General features: G+C 35.4%; 3 protein-coding genes across 5 annotated transcripts; all 3 read right to left on the bottom strand.

The window, feature by feature from the left end:
• Window positions 1–300: 300 nt before the first annotated feature.
• LOC123229598 (peroxidase 64-like) lies at window positions 301–1,976 on the bottom strand. Its single transcript, XM_044655522.1, has 3 exons — window positions 1,770–1,976; window positions 1,486–1,626; window positions 301–654 (listed from the first exon to the last, which is right to left on the bottom strand). The coding sequence occupies exons 1-3, from the start codon at window positions 1,974–1,976 to the stop codon at window positions 301–303; spliced, it is 702 nt and encodes a 233-aa protein (XP_044511457.1).
• A 2,045-nt stretch (window positions 1,977–4,021) lies between these two features.
• Window positions 4,022–5,559, bottom strand: LOC123229181 (expansin-A11). Its single transcript, XM_044654819.1, has 3 exons — window positions 5,344–5,559; window positions 4,926–5,247; window positions 4,022–4,599 (listed from the first exon to the last, which is right to left on the bottom strand). The coding sequence occupies exons 1-3, from the start codon at window positions 5,486–5,488 to the stop codon at window positions 4,290–4,292; spliced, it is 777 nt and encodes a 258-aa protein (XP_044510754.1). The 5' UTR covers window positions 5,489–5,559; the 3' UTR covers window positions 4,022–4,289.
• A 2,592-nt stretch (window positions 5,560–8,151) lies between these two features.
• Window positions 8,152–11,179, bottom strand: LOC123228536. 3 transcript variants are annotated; one of them, XM_044653939.1, is made up of 9 exons: window positions 11,038–11,179; window positions 10,750–10,873; window positions 10,157–10,237; window positions 9,967–10,055; window positions 9,788–9,862; window positions 9,594–9,655; window positions 9,448–9,507; window positions 8,997–9,187; window positions 8,152–8,551 (listed from the first exon to the last, which is right to left on the bottom strand). In XM_044653939.1, exons 2-9 carry the CDS (start codon window positions 10,870–10,872, stop codon window positions 8,450–8,452), a joined length of 783 nt encoding a protein of 260 aa, XP_044509874.1. In that variant the 5' UTR covers window position 10,873; window positions 11,038–11,179; the 3' UTR covers window positions 8,152–8,449. The 3 variants fall into 3 exon arrangements, with proteins under 3 accessions (XP_044509874.1, XP_044509875.1, XP_044509873.1); XM_044653940.1 differs by having other exon boundaries at window positions 8,152–8,547; window positions 8,999–9,187; window positions 10,750–10,894; window positions 11,038–11,178; XM_044653938.1 differs by having other exon boundaries at window positions 10,750–10,894; window positions 11,038–11,178.
• Between the last annotated feature and the right edge of the window lie 205 nt (window positions 11,180–11,384).

Below are 11,384 nucleotides of genomic sequence, written 5' to 3' on the forward strand. Positions count from 1 at the left end.
ATTACAAATCCAAATATATATAAATTAGCATTGTTTATATAAATAATGAACACAAAATTATGCATAAATGATTATATATTATTTTATAATTGACAATTATTTTATTTTTAATTCAAAATAATTTAATCACATAATAATATAATATTATTTATATAAAAGTGTACATTTATTATTTATAGGCAGAGTTTTATTGATATATAAAATATTCCCTGCTTTTATAAATAAAAATACTAAATTTGACATCATAGAATTTTATATAAAAATGAAAACTGACGGATGTTTTTGCTCACTGAGAACAACTCAATTGACTACTCTACAATCGAGCCTAATCCCTTGTCCACCAGTGATGCTACTCATTTTGATCATGGGCTGCACGAAAGCCTTTTCAAAGGCTGTTTTGGAACGGGCGTACTCGGAAACCAAAACTCTAGTCTTCTGGGTTGTGAGTAGAGCTTGATCCGAAGACAAAATACTCCTTCCCTGAAGAAGTAGCTTGTAGTACGCGTTGTCAAATACAGTCCCCGAAGGATCCACTAAGACACCTGCCGTTTTCACCTTGCTGTGTGCTGGGCATACTCTTCTTAAGCTAGCTGCAAAAGATGGGTTCATCGACGGGTCGATGTATAAGGTGGCATTGAAGTTGTAGATTCTGTTCTGAAAGGATGAGCAGTGAGCAAACCCAAGTGTATGGCTACCTACGCACAAAAATAGATTAACATAAGGTGATTATTCAACTCAACGGTGTAATTAAGATAGGATTCAATCCAAACCGCATGAACTCGATCCAAACTGCTTGAACTTGAATTCAAGTTTGGACCAAATGAGTCAGTTCGAATGGATTTTAACATTGAGTTCCAACCTGATCAAATTGAATCTAAAGTTAAATTAATTTTGAGCTGAATTCAAGCAGAGTTTTGTTGATCAAATCAAGCCTAGGTGTAATCAAGGCATTCAATGCGAGTTGATTATATATGCAGTCATGAGATGATTGAGTGATTAAAGAGTTTAACCTGAAAGAGCCACGAGATCTTCCATGGAGAGGCCTCTCTCGGAGAAGCTTTGTTGAAGTTGAGATAAATTAAAGGTTGGAGCTGGCAACTGTCTAGTTTAGGTAGCTTTTGAAATTCTACCATCTTTTCTCCCTTTTGGAACATCCCAAGTCGGACCTCCAGACTTTAGCACATGCATAAACAAAATAAAAGTCCATGCTTATGGCTATATATATTAATTTAATAACGCATAGCTAATGTAATAGATAAGGGATGTCTGTACAGTATTGGTCGGAAGTCGAGGTGACGTAATTAGCTGTCCTAAATTTAAATTTTAAAAACCCTAAAAATTAAACTAGTGCGATCATAGAAGATATATATTTTCAGTTGAACGATGTAAAATATGTATTGTTTTGTGTGATTGACTTTTATTGCTTGATTGTTTCCTAGCAGATATTATTATACAACTGAACATAGTAATCGATTCGTAACTAACCAGAGCCACTGCATCTCGAGCTGCTAGAGCCAACATATCAGCACAAGAAACCACGCCAGGGCACAATGCTTCCACCGCTTCCCTTGCATTGTCAATTACATAAAACGCATGCAATGAAAGGTTCGGAGGCCCATCTTTTTTCTGCAGCTATCTTCCCCTTGGAGTTTATCAACACTGAACCATCGCAACCCTTTGAAACAAAAAACAAGATGCTACCTAATCATCATACATTTTTAATATAAAAATTTATGCATTTACATTGATAAAGCAAGTAGGGCACTTACTCTGATAAAGCAATCATGGAAGTGCATGCGAAGTAGTGCAGCTGGAACTGTTTTATCATTCTTCATTGCTTTCTTGACAACATTGGTGACCGTCGTCTCGAGCTTGGGGCATGCGTAATCATAGTAGTTGACGCTAATTGCAATTACAGCAGGAAAAGAAACCTGAAACATGACAAGGGCAAATATGAGTGTGAAAATGGCTGCCATAGTTGAGGATTGTAGAGGTTATAGTTTTTGTGAAACCCCAGGAAGGGCTAATGGCACTTATTGCACAGGCAGACGAGAGTGGAATGGATTTGGGATATGGTTGTCAACAGATTTGGTTATCAGGAACACTGTTTAGTGGAGTAGCTTTAAAGCATCCCCACCAAGAAGACAGTTCATGTAATCATGTTACATTAATTTGCTGTTAGTCTATAAATAAGTGATGCTAACCAAAATTTAAGTTGATTAGACTTTGACTTTGTTTTTAGGCTTGATTGGAAATTAAGCAAAGTGTTTTTTTTTTTCTTTTTTGGAAAAGAAGAAATGAGTAGGAGTGGATTAAAGTTTTGTCTCAAATTAAATTCATAATACCCAATATAAGTTAAAACTCATTCAAATTAATGCATAATATCACTGAAATGTTGTTGATAAAGTAAATATTATCATTAAAATGATAAATAGTATCATTGTTAGAATAAATCGTATCATCGAATGGATAGACAAGTCAATCTTAATCAAAATCGTCAAACGAGCTAGTGCTTAAACTTAAAATCGACTTATTTAAATCAAAACATCAATTCGAGTAGAACAAATTTGGATTGTGTCCACCCCAACATACTATATACAATGAAACCAAGAGTTGCAAGTAAAACAAACAATGTCATTGAATAAGTGAATAATAAAACTTAGTAAGTAAAAGTTGAATAAAAATAAAATATAAAAGGTCAAAAAATAATAATAAAATATAAAAAGAATAATGAAATTTTATAAGTTATATTGATATTTTACTTATATTAAACTAAAAATTTTCAAAAAGTCGGTTAACCATCCTTGATCCCCTTAATTTGCCATTAAATATCAATTGGATAGACTAACCAATTGTGAATTCAGTTGCCAAATAGAACTTCAACTTAAGATGAATTTTTCCGAACTAAAACGTAAATTCAAGTCAAATCCACCTAAGTTACAATGCTGTGTGGAAGAGTATGGTGGGTGGTTGGGTTGAACCAATAAGGCATTGTTGCGTAAGGCAAGCTGGTTGAAGTGTTCTCAACTGAACTCCCTCCATTAGATGGATTTGTCACCATCAGTGTTAATGTCTTTCATTAATAAGTTAAGATTCAGAATTTGTCATTGTATAATTTTGAGGCTAAGTTAGATTTTCTTTTGTAAGAAATATGGTACCAAATCTGTTAGAATTCCCGATTATTCCAGGCAAATCTGTTGCAACAAATATTTGTGTAACTATTCATCAGCTAAAGGATTACTCTAACCATCAGCCCCCGCAATTTTTAAACATGACCCAAGTTTAACATAGCTAAGCTGGCGAACAAAGCACTTGACAGAACCCTAAAATTAAAATTAAAAATTATATATTTAGTAAGTCAGTAAGTCGAAAAGCCTATCGCGGCACAGCCTATCATACTGTGGGTTGTCTCTTGAGTCTTGAAAATTTATAAACTGACACCTGTATAAATGGGTTTTAATATAACATGATCTGTGATATGATAAATTACGTCAATTTGAACATGGCCATTATTGGCTCTACTCCAAAATAATGAATTTGTGATTCTAGGAGCATCAAGATACAAAAGGCAGCTTGTTTTCTACAGGAAATCACATGTACAAGGACATGGAATACTTAGGGATTTTAATCGTAAGGAAATGGATCATAATTTTTTATTTATTCCTGAATTTCATGCAACTGCGTCTCTTATCTCTGCCATATGCCATAGTTTGTCCAATGTGAATATTTGATTGACTCAGAGTTGAACCGAAAAAATTGTATTGGGCTAATGTGGTCAAACCATCAACAATTGAAAAACTGACATCATACTAGGTGAATCACGCCGGATCAATTTGGTTAATTCTATTTAATAAATAATATACATCATATATCACCAAATCATAATTTTGTTTGATTGAATTTTTTTTCCCAGCCAATCCAGGTTTGAAAGCATTGTTTCAAATATGAAATTCGAGATATATTATTTCCTCCGAATGATACAACAATTATGTAAAAACTGATCATATTACAAGAATGTAAATTGCAAAACAAAAAATATATATATGTATGCTGAAGCTTTAGCTTTCTTATTGTTGTACACTAGGCCAACTATTTAACACACGATGTTTGAATTTATAACATGAGCATCCATAAATCACTGCAACTTTCACGGATCATAAAGCCCATATGTAGAGCTATAGTTGCCTTGAGTTCATGGATTCCCCAGAGAATCGTGGCGGGCTGCTTCAATGAAATAACAAGCACGCCTCAGCCAATTTCAATCCACAATCCTTCAAGTCAGAAGCCATTTATGAGAACTGTACACTGCTGGAGAAAGTCTGTCCAAATGCCCAGTTGGATGGCACAATATCTGTAAATATACGAGTTCCACCGTCAGTTGTGGTGACTTTGAACGACAATGATTGGCCATTGAGGTAGGCATTTGACTGCCAATTGGCTCCCCAATTCCTGGACATGGCCATCCACCCGGTTTTTGAACCTTTGATATATGCAGACTGAATGGCACCAGCCCCACCCACGTTGCTGATCAAAACAAGCTCAAAATAGTCTCTCCCGTTAATGGTGAATCTTACTCCACCGTGCTTCTTGCATGGAACCCTGCAATAAAAACCAAGACACTTAAGACTCAGTTTGTGTCATTAGATCATGTCTGTATAATATTAGTTTAAATTTCGGCTAAGAGGCTCTCAACCCTAACCCAACAAAAAAATGAACTAAAAATTAGGTACCAAAATACTTCAATATTAGTAGCAGCTAAATTCTCAAAAAAAAAAAAAAAAATTCTAAATAAATAATAATAATAATAATAAGTACAATTACGTAATCCGGTTAACATGTGGTATTGAAAATTGTAAGTCTAAATACAACTTAACAATGAACATAGACGTTCAAAATGATATAAAGAGTAAAATGAAAATTATTACCTCTGGAACAAAACAGGAATGATTCCACCTTTATAAACACCGATTTTTTCCCAAGCTGGCTGAGCCATATCGAAATGCTGGAGAGGAGGATTGCACCAGCCTCCATTGTTGCTTGGAAGAGCGTAATTAGGAGGGCAAAAGTTTGTTGCAGTAATGGTGATAGAAGTTCCTTTAACACACCATGTGGGATCTGATTTATAGTCACAAATGATCTTGAAACACTCCCCACATGAAGCTCCATCATTAAACAACGCAGTGCTTAAAGCAGCAGTTCTAGTTCCATAGCCAGTGGTATACAAGTTCCCATATCCGCAAGCTCCCCCTGTAAACCAAAAGCCACCAAGCAATCATTTCATAAACACGATTATGACAAACTTTACTTTCAGAAGATGAAGAACTAAATTACATAAATACATACCCATTGTTCCCGAGGCATCACTGCCTCCATAGAAAGTGGCATGGCCTTTATTCCAATTACCAGAAGCAGTATAGGCGATAGTATTGATAGTACAATAGGTCAACTGAATCAAGATGACTGCAAGTAAAGACAAGGGCTTCGCCATTTCTTATTCTTAGAATGAGGAAGATGGAGGATGAGGATTGGAGATGAGTTTACGCTTATTGGCAGTTGCAGACTTAAGAAACAGCTTGTTTAAATAAATGACCGACTCTCTAATGACAACAAGCTCACATGTGATATCTGTGCAAGACTGAAGAAATCTGAAACTCATTCAATTATTCCCACGTTCTCTCACTCTTGCCTTGCCACCCACATGCATTTCCCCAACACGAGCTGTGAATGGATAAAAAACCATAACACAAGCCTACTTGTTCCTTCTTTTGTCTTTCTTTTCATGAATTATATTCTTGTCGACTGTGTTTTAAAACCGGCTAGAATTGATCGATTAATCTGTTCGATTGAAACTCGGTGATCAGTTTGATTCAGATCAATTGTCATTCTCATATTAGTAGAGTTGAACCAAATTGACCAATGATTAAACTGAACGGAAACGGATCACATTAAGTTATTCTGATGTTAGCATGACTTGTGTAATTTTATTTTATTTTATTTTTTAATTGCATCTAGTTTTAACGAGAATATTGGTAATATTTTAGTTCAATTGGACAGACTTGGACTTGCTTATCTGGCTTAAGACCCAACCTGAATACGAAAACATTGGTTGTCATTCGAAGATAAAACGGCATCTTCAAGTTTTTGTGGTATAGAATATTTTTTTGCTTTGATTTTATGATACAAATTTCACATGGCTCTTCTATGAAAAATGGGCAAGACTACTTATCTTTTGTGTCTTCCTCATGCTCCTACACATGACACGCTTTCACATTTAGATGGTGAAGCCATCTTATTATATTAAAAAATGGCTTATTTTAAAAATGAATCATGTTGGCGGTTCAGTGTGTGGTGGATTTGAATTCAATTTGGGTTAAACTTAAACAAAATTCAGTTTAATTTTGTTTGAAATCAATAAATTAAGACCCAAATTCAATTAAAAAATAATTTTATTTAGAAATTAATTCAAGTTATTTCAAATTAATCGATTTAAATTTGATTTATTTTATTAAAATGAACTCAATCTTTTTATAAAAAAGAAAAAATCAATCTGTTTCATCTAAACTCAAATTGAAATTTAAACAGCTCAATATGGTTCAGTCTTACTGTTTGTCACACATAATTGATTATTAAAATAGTGTGTTGTTGTCTATTTTATCACCAACCCGACGGTTGATCTGACCTTAATCTAATTAGAGAACAAAGACTGTATTACCCATTCCATTGAGATATGCAGATTCAGGGCATCATGCATGAACATAACTAATCATATGTTATCACTTCCCCTGTTGTCCATCTGAAGCACTTTTTAACTTTCTTGATGGACCACATGCCAAATCATGGGTCGACCCATATACCTATATTTATGTACTCTCATTCCATGTCAGGCTCAAATTCATTCTTTGGTTCCACCTAGATAAATTTGAGTATGATGAATTTTTGTTTGACTTGTTTATTGTTTTTAAATAATATTATTTATTTTTTTAATGATTTTATTTATTTTATTAATAATATTATTTATCATTTAATAATTTTATACATAAATTCTAATGAATTTTAGTTCAACATTAACACTATTGATTTAAACAGATCTCAAATTAATATCAAGTTGACATCAAATCCACAAATAATCCCATTGGCCGCAGGCCAGAGTCACATCACACATGCCCATTGTCCTCTCTGCATTTTTATACTTATTATATACGTACAATACGAATATATAATATAAAATATTTCAAGTGTACAACAGTTTACTACCGTTTTTGTCACGGAAGTGTGGCAACATATGACGCTGACAAGTTGACAACCCATCAATTAAGCTGACAGTGAGAGAATCAAAACAATTAAGCCACCGACCGACTTGATCATGTAGAACGTAAGTGGACCCCGGTACAATCACGTAAATAGTAGTCATACTGCAGAAGCACCAGCGTCTGATCTGAGCAAACGCTTGTCCGTGAAGTTAGGGCCCGCACCGCACTATGTGGGCCCGGGACTATCCCATAGAGTTAGAGTTGAGAGTACTGGAATAAGCTAACCTAGTAACATATCACCGTGCTATGTGTTTGCAACGACCTAATTCCCTCTCCATGGCCCAGCCCAAAGACTTGTGTCTGCAGTAGCCTTTTGGATTTGGACCATCCTAGCAGGAAGCCCAATTGCCCAATCATGACTGGATTTGATCTTAAATCAAGCTTCAGCAGAAACTCAAAATCAACAGCTGAGACACAATCTTAACTCGAAAACAATTTTTTTATCCAAATCAACTCAAACCCTAAAATCAGTTAAAACAAGTCTAATCTTTAAAACTGGTTAGTCTCGATTGAATGAAATTTGACAAATAGAATGAACTTTTTTTAATGCAGTAATAAAACAGTGTTCTCCCTGTTCCCTGAGGGTGCTCAAAGCGGATGAATCAAATCAATATGACTTTATTTTAAAATTGAATTAAATTTTCTGTTCGAAGAAAATCAAAACCAAACTGGTTTAAAGTTTAATCCAAAACCAATAACCAAACTGAAAAACCGATATCTGAATTGATTTTCACATAATTTTTTATTCAGTTTTTGGTACATATATCAGATTGGTTCAGATACCAGATCACTTTAAACACCCCTACTATTGCGGATCTCTTCTCTCCTGAGATAAAACAGATAAAAATACAAACCAACATTTATTTAACGCAAACGGAAAAATCAAAGAATCACCGCCCACTCAGAAAGTTGAGAGTTGTACAGACATCTCCCCTACATCATCTACAACAAAAAGAGGCTGCCCTGTTAAGGAGTTTCGAACTAACACTACATTACTCACTATCTCAATATCCTAAAATTAACATCTAGCGCTGCCAGTTGGTGACAAAGGATAAAAATAGAATAGATAATTACACATAACAATAGGTAAGGCAACATTCCAGACATTTCCAGCACATTCAAGAGAGAATCACCGCGTCTCATGCTGCTGCCTGGATCGGTCCATTTGATCTGTAGCCATGGCCTCTTCCACGGTATCCTCTTCCACGGTATCCTCTCCCACGACCACGACCTAGACCTATGTAAACGCAAAAAAACAATTTCAACAAATTAGAAATACCAGCACAAATGCACAGAGAAAAAAAAATAGCTGGCTCTCTTTAATGTTCTGTCATCCAAAGCATGTCTCTAAAACAAAAAAGTTCATGAACCAACACAGAATAAAAATGGCATGGTGAGGAACAGGGATTAAGAATCAAGGCAAATTTACAATTTTAAGTTAATGACAATTAAAGCAAAATTAAAATCATCCTGCTGTACGGGAATTCATATAAAACTGAATTTCTTGGCCTCAAGTTCTATAATTTTGTAATGATAAACGAATTGCATTAAGCTGATTGGTTACCTAATTTCCTACTATTTATTAAGGGTGTCTCACTACAGAGCCAATTGATTGAAAATAAACCAGTCAGACCCCACTTCAATGCTGAGAAAGACCTAAAACCACAAAAGGTTGAGAAAGGACATACCACTGCCTTGAGCAGGTGCTTCATTATTGTAGTTTCCATCTTGCTTTCCATCACTATAAGGTCCATTGTATCCTCCCCTGCCACGGCCACGGATACCACGTCCTCTCCCTCGACCCCTACCTCTAGCATACCCCCGATTGTTGCGGTCCCAACCTCCATCTTCATACTCAACAGGCACAAAACCATTCCCTGCAAAATAAGAGTGTTTCATTTAAGGTTTTGGGTGATGATCAACTCACTTACGCCATTGACAAAGGAAAAAGATCATGCTACGAAACAATAAGAGCAATGCAGATTCACTAATACAAAAGGCTTAATATACAGATAGGCTACCCATGTATGAAAGGGGAGAGAAGACAATCAAATCCCACACATTAATTGGAACAATGCGAATGCATGAATCTCCCTCCCTCTATGTTTGTGAATGCAATAACCAAAAGAATAACTACCTCTTCCTCTTGACCTTCCTCTGCCTGATCGACCCCTACGCCAGCCACCAGGTGAACCCTCTACAACACACAGAAAAAAAGTTAAGATATGAAGACATGGCCACTTGAAAGCAATACTACAATTATACAATTAATTGTGTCAATACCTGCATCATAATCAAATTCTGTGGATGGCTTGACCTGTTCATCAAGCAGTGGTGGCTGATACCTGAAGACAGTGGTAGTTTCATAAGTGATTACAATTCTTCATGAGTTACAAAAGTCAGTGATATCATTCATATACAAAATTGTACTGGATAAGATGAGCAGTTTGTACCAGATAAAAGTATAAGCTTCTTACCCAACAGAAGAGGTATTCAGTTCCTTCTTTGACAGGGTTATTGTAATCATTGACACATGCCTTGTGGTTTCCAAACTATGATAAGAAGACAAAGAAAGCTAAGATCATCGATAAGAATAATATGATATCCATGCAGCATGCAACAATTATGGTTGAAATAAAGTAAAGGCTGCTCTTACGGAAGGAGGCCTTCTTCCAGAGGCTCCCAAATATCAGTTATGTCTGTGGAACCAATAGCTGTATTCTGATGAAGACCAACAATTCTTCTCTGCATTACATTACAAGATACCACTTTTCAGACTAATAGTAAACGTAACCAAATGGTCTGGCTTACCACTGACAAGCAAAGGGGCACAAGATTAAAAATACCTTAATTAACTCCACTATGGTCACGGTTTTATTGATAGCCCTTCCCATTGCCTTGAATACAACTTCATTTGAACCTTTTTCCTATAAACAAATGCACAAGAGAAATAAGAAAGCACTAGAAAACAATAAACAAATTACAATTTTTCTTCACCTCAACTAAATGGCCATCTTACTTACTACAAATGACATAAAGTCGTTGCACCTTAAATTGGATATTATGAATTCCTTAATAGACCCTAATTTTTACTCCATTCCCCCTTTACCACATAGTAAAGCAGGGATTAACATAACGCATAATAGCACAGCTGCTGTTCCATTGTCAAAATAGACCCCGATAAATTCCCTTCAACATTTACCTCTGCAGAAGCTTCTGGTATGCTGTTCTCCACTCATACAAATACCAACCCGTAGAGATCCAATGAACTCCACAATAATCATCAACTGAAGATTAATGGAGTTTAAACCCAAATTCAACCAGCTCTAAAACATAGTTAAATTTCCCCAACTCTAGAGACTTCTCACTTCCATCTAGTCCAGGTTTACACACTTTCAATTATGATATATAGAAAAATCAGGGGTAAAAAGAAAAATACTTGAAGTAGACTCAAGGCATAAGTGATATAGCTGCGCATCCTCCCTTGACTGGTAATTCGAATCTCATTTTCGTCAATTGGAGTCTCAGCTTTTGGCTTCTCTACTCTCTGGTACCGATCCATCCTTTTCAAACCCAGATATAAACTATCAAAATACCCAAAAAACCAAAAGAGCAGCAACTTTTAAAGCAATTATAAAAACGATATAACAGTAAGCAAATCGAGAAGTTGAAGAAGAAAACCGAAGAGAGAAAGAGAAACCAGGTTTGGGTCAGATCTCTAATTTACCTCCTTCGCTAAAGATAACAGAGCCCTCTTATACGGCTTTGTTTCTTCTGTTATGCCCCAAGCTGGTTTCTGGGATTTCTCTGCATTATATAGCCATGCTCAGGCTCTAAAACTACCCTAACCGATTCCTTTACCGGGCCAACCGGTTTCTCACCCGGGTCGACCCGTTCAATGGCAACGCAAACAAGTCTATGTTTTGACGCATCTCTCTCTCTCTAACACAAAGCGAGCATAATTCAAAGGTTAAAGTATTATTTTTCATCTAAAGTTTACTCTAATTTTAAAAACATATTCGTGATAGTTAAAAAATCTAAATACTTATTTATAAATTAACTTTTATTATAATT

This window comes from Mangifera indica, chromosome 11, assembly GCF_011075055.1.
Source record: "Mangifera indica cultivar Alphonso chromosome 11, CATAS_Mindica_2.1, whole genome shotgun sequence".
In the NCBI taxonomy this organism is placed as follows: Eukaryota; Viridiplantae; Streptophyta; class Magnoliopsida; order Sapindales; family Anacardiaceae; genus Mangifera; species Mangifera indica.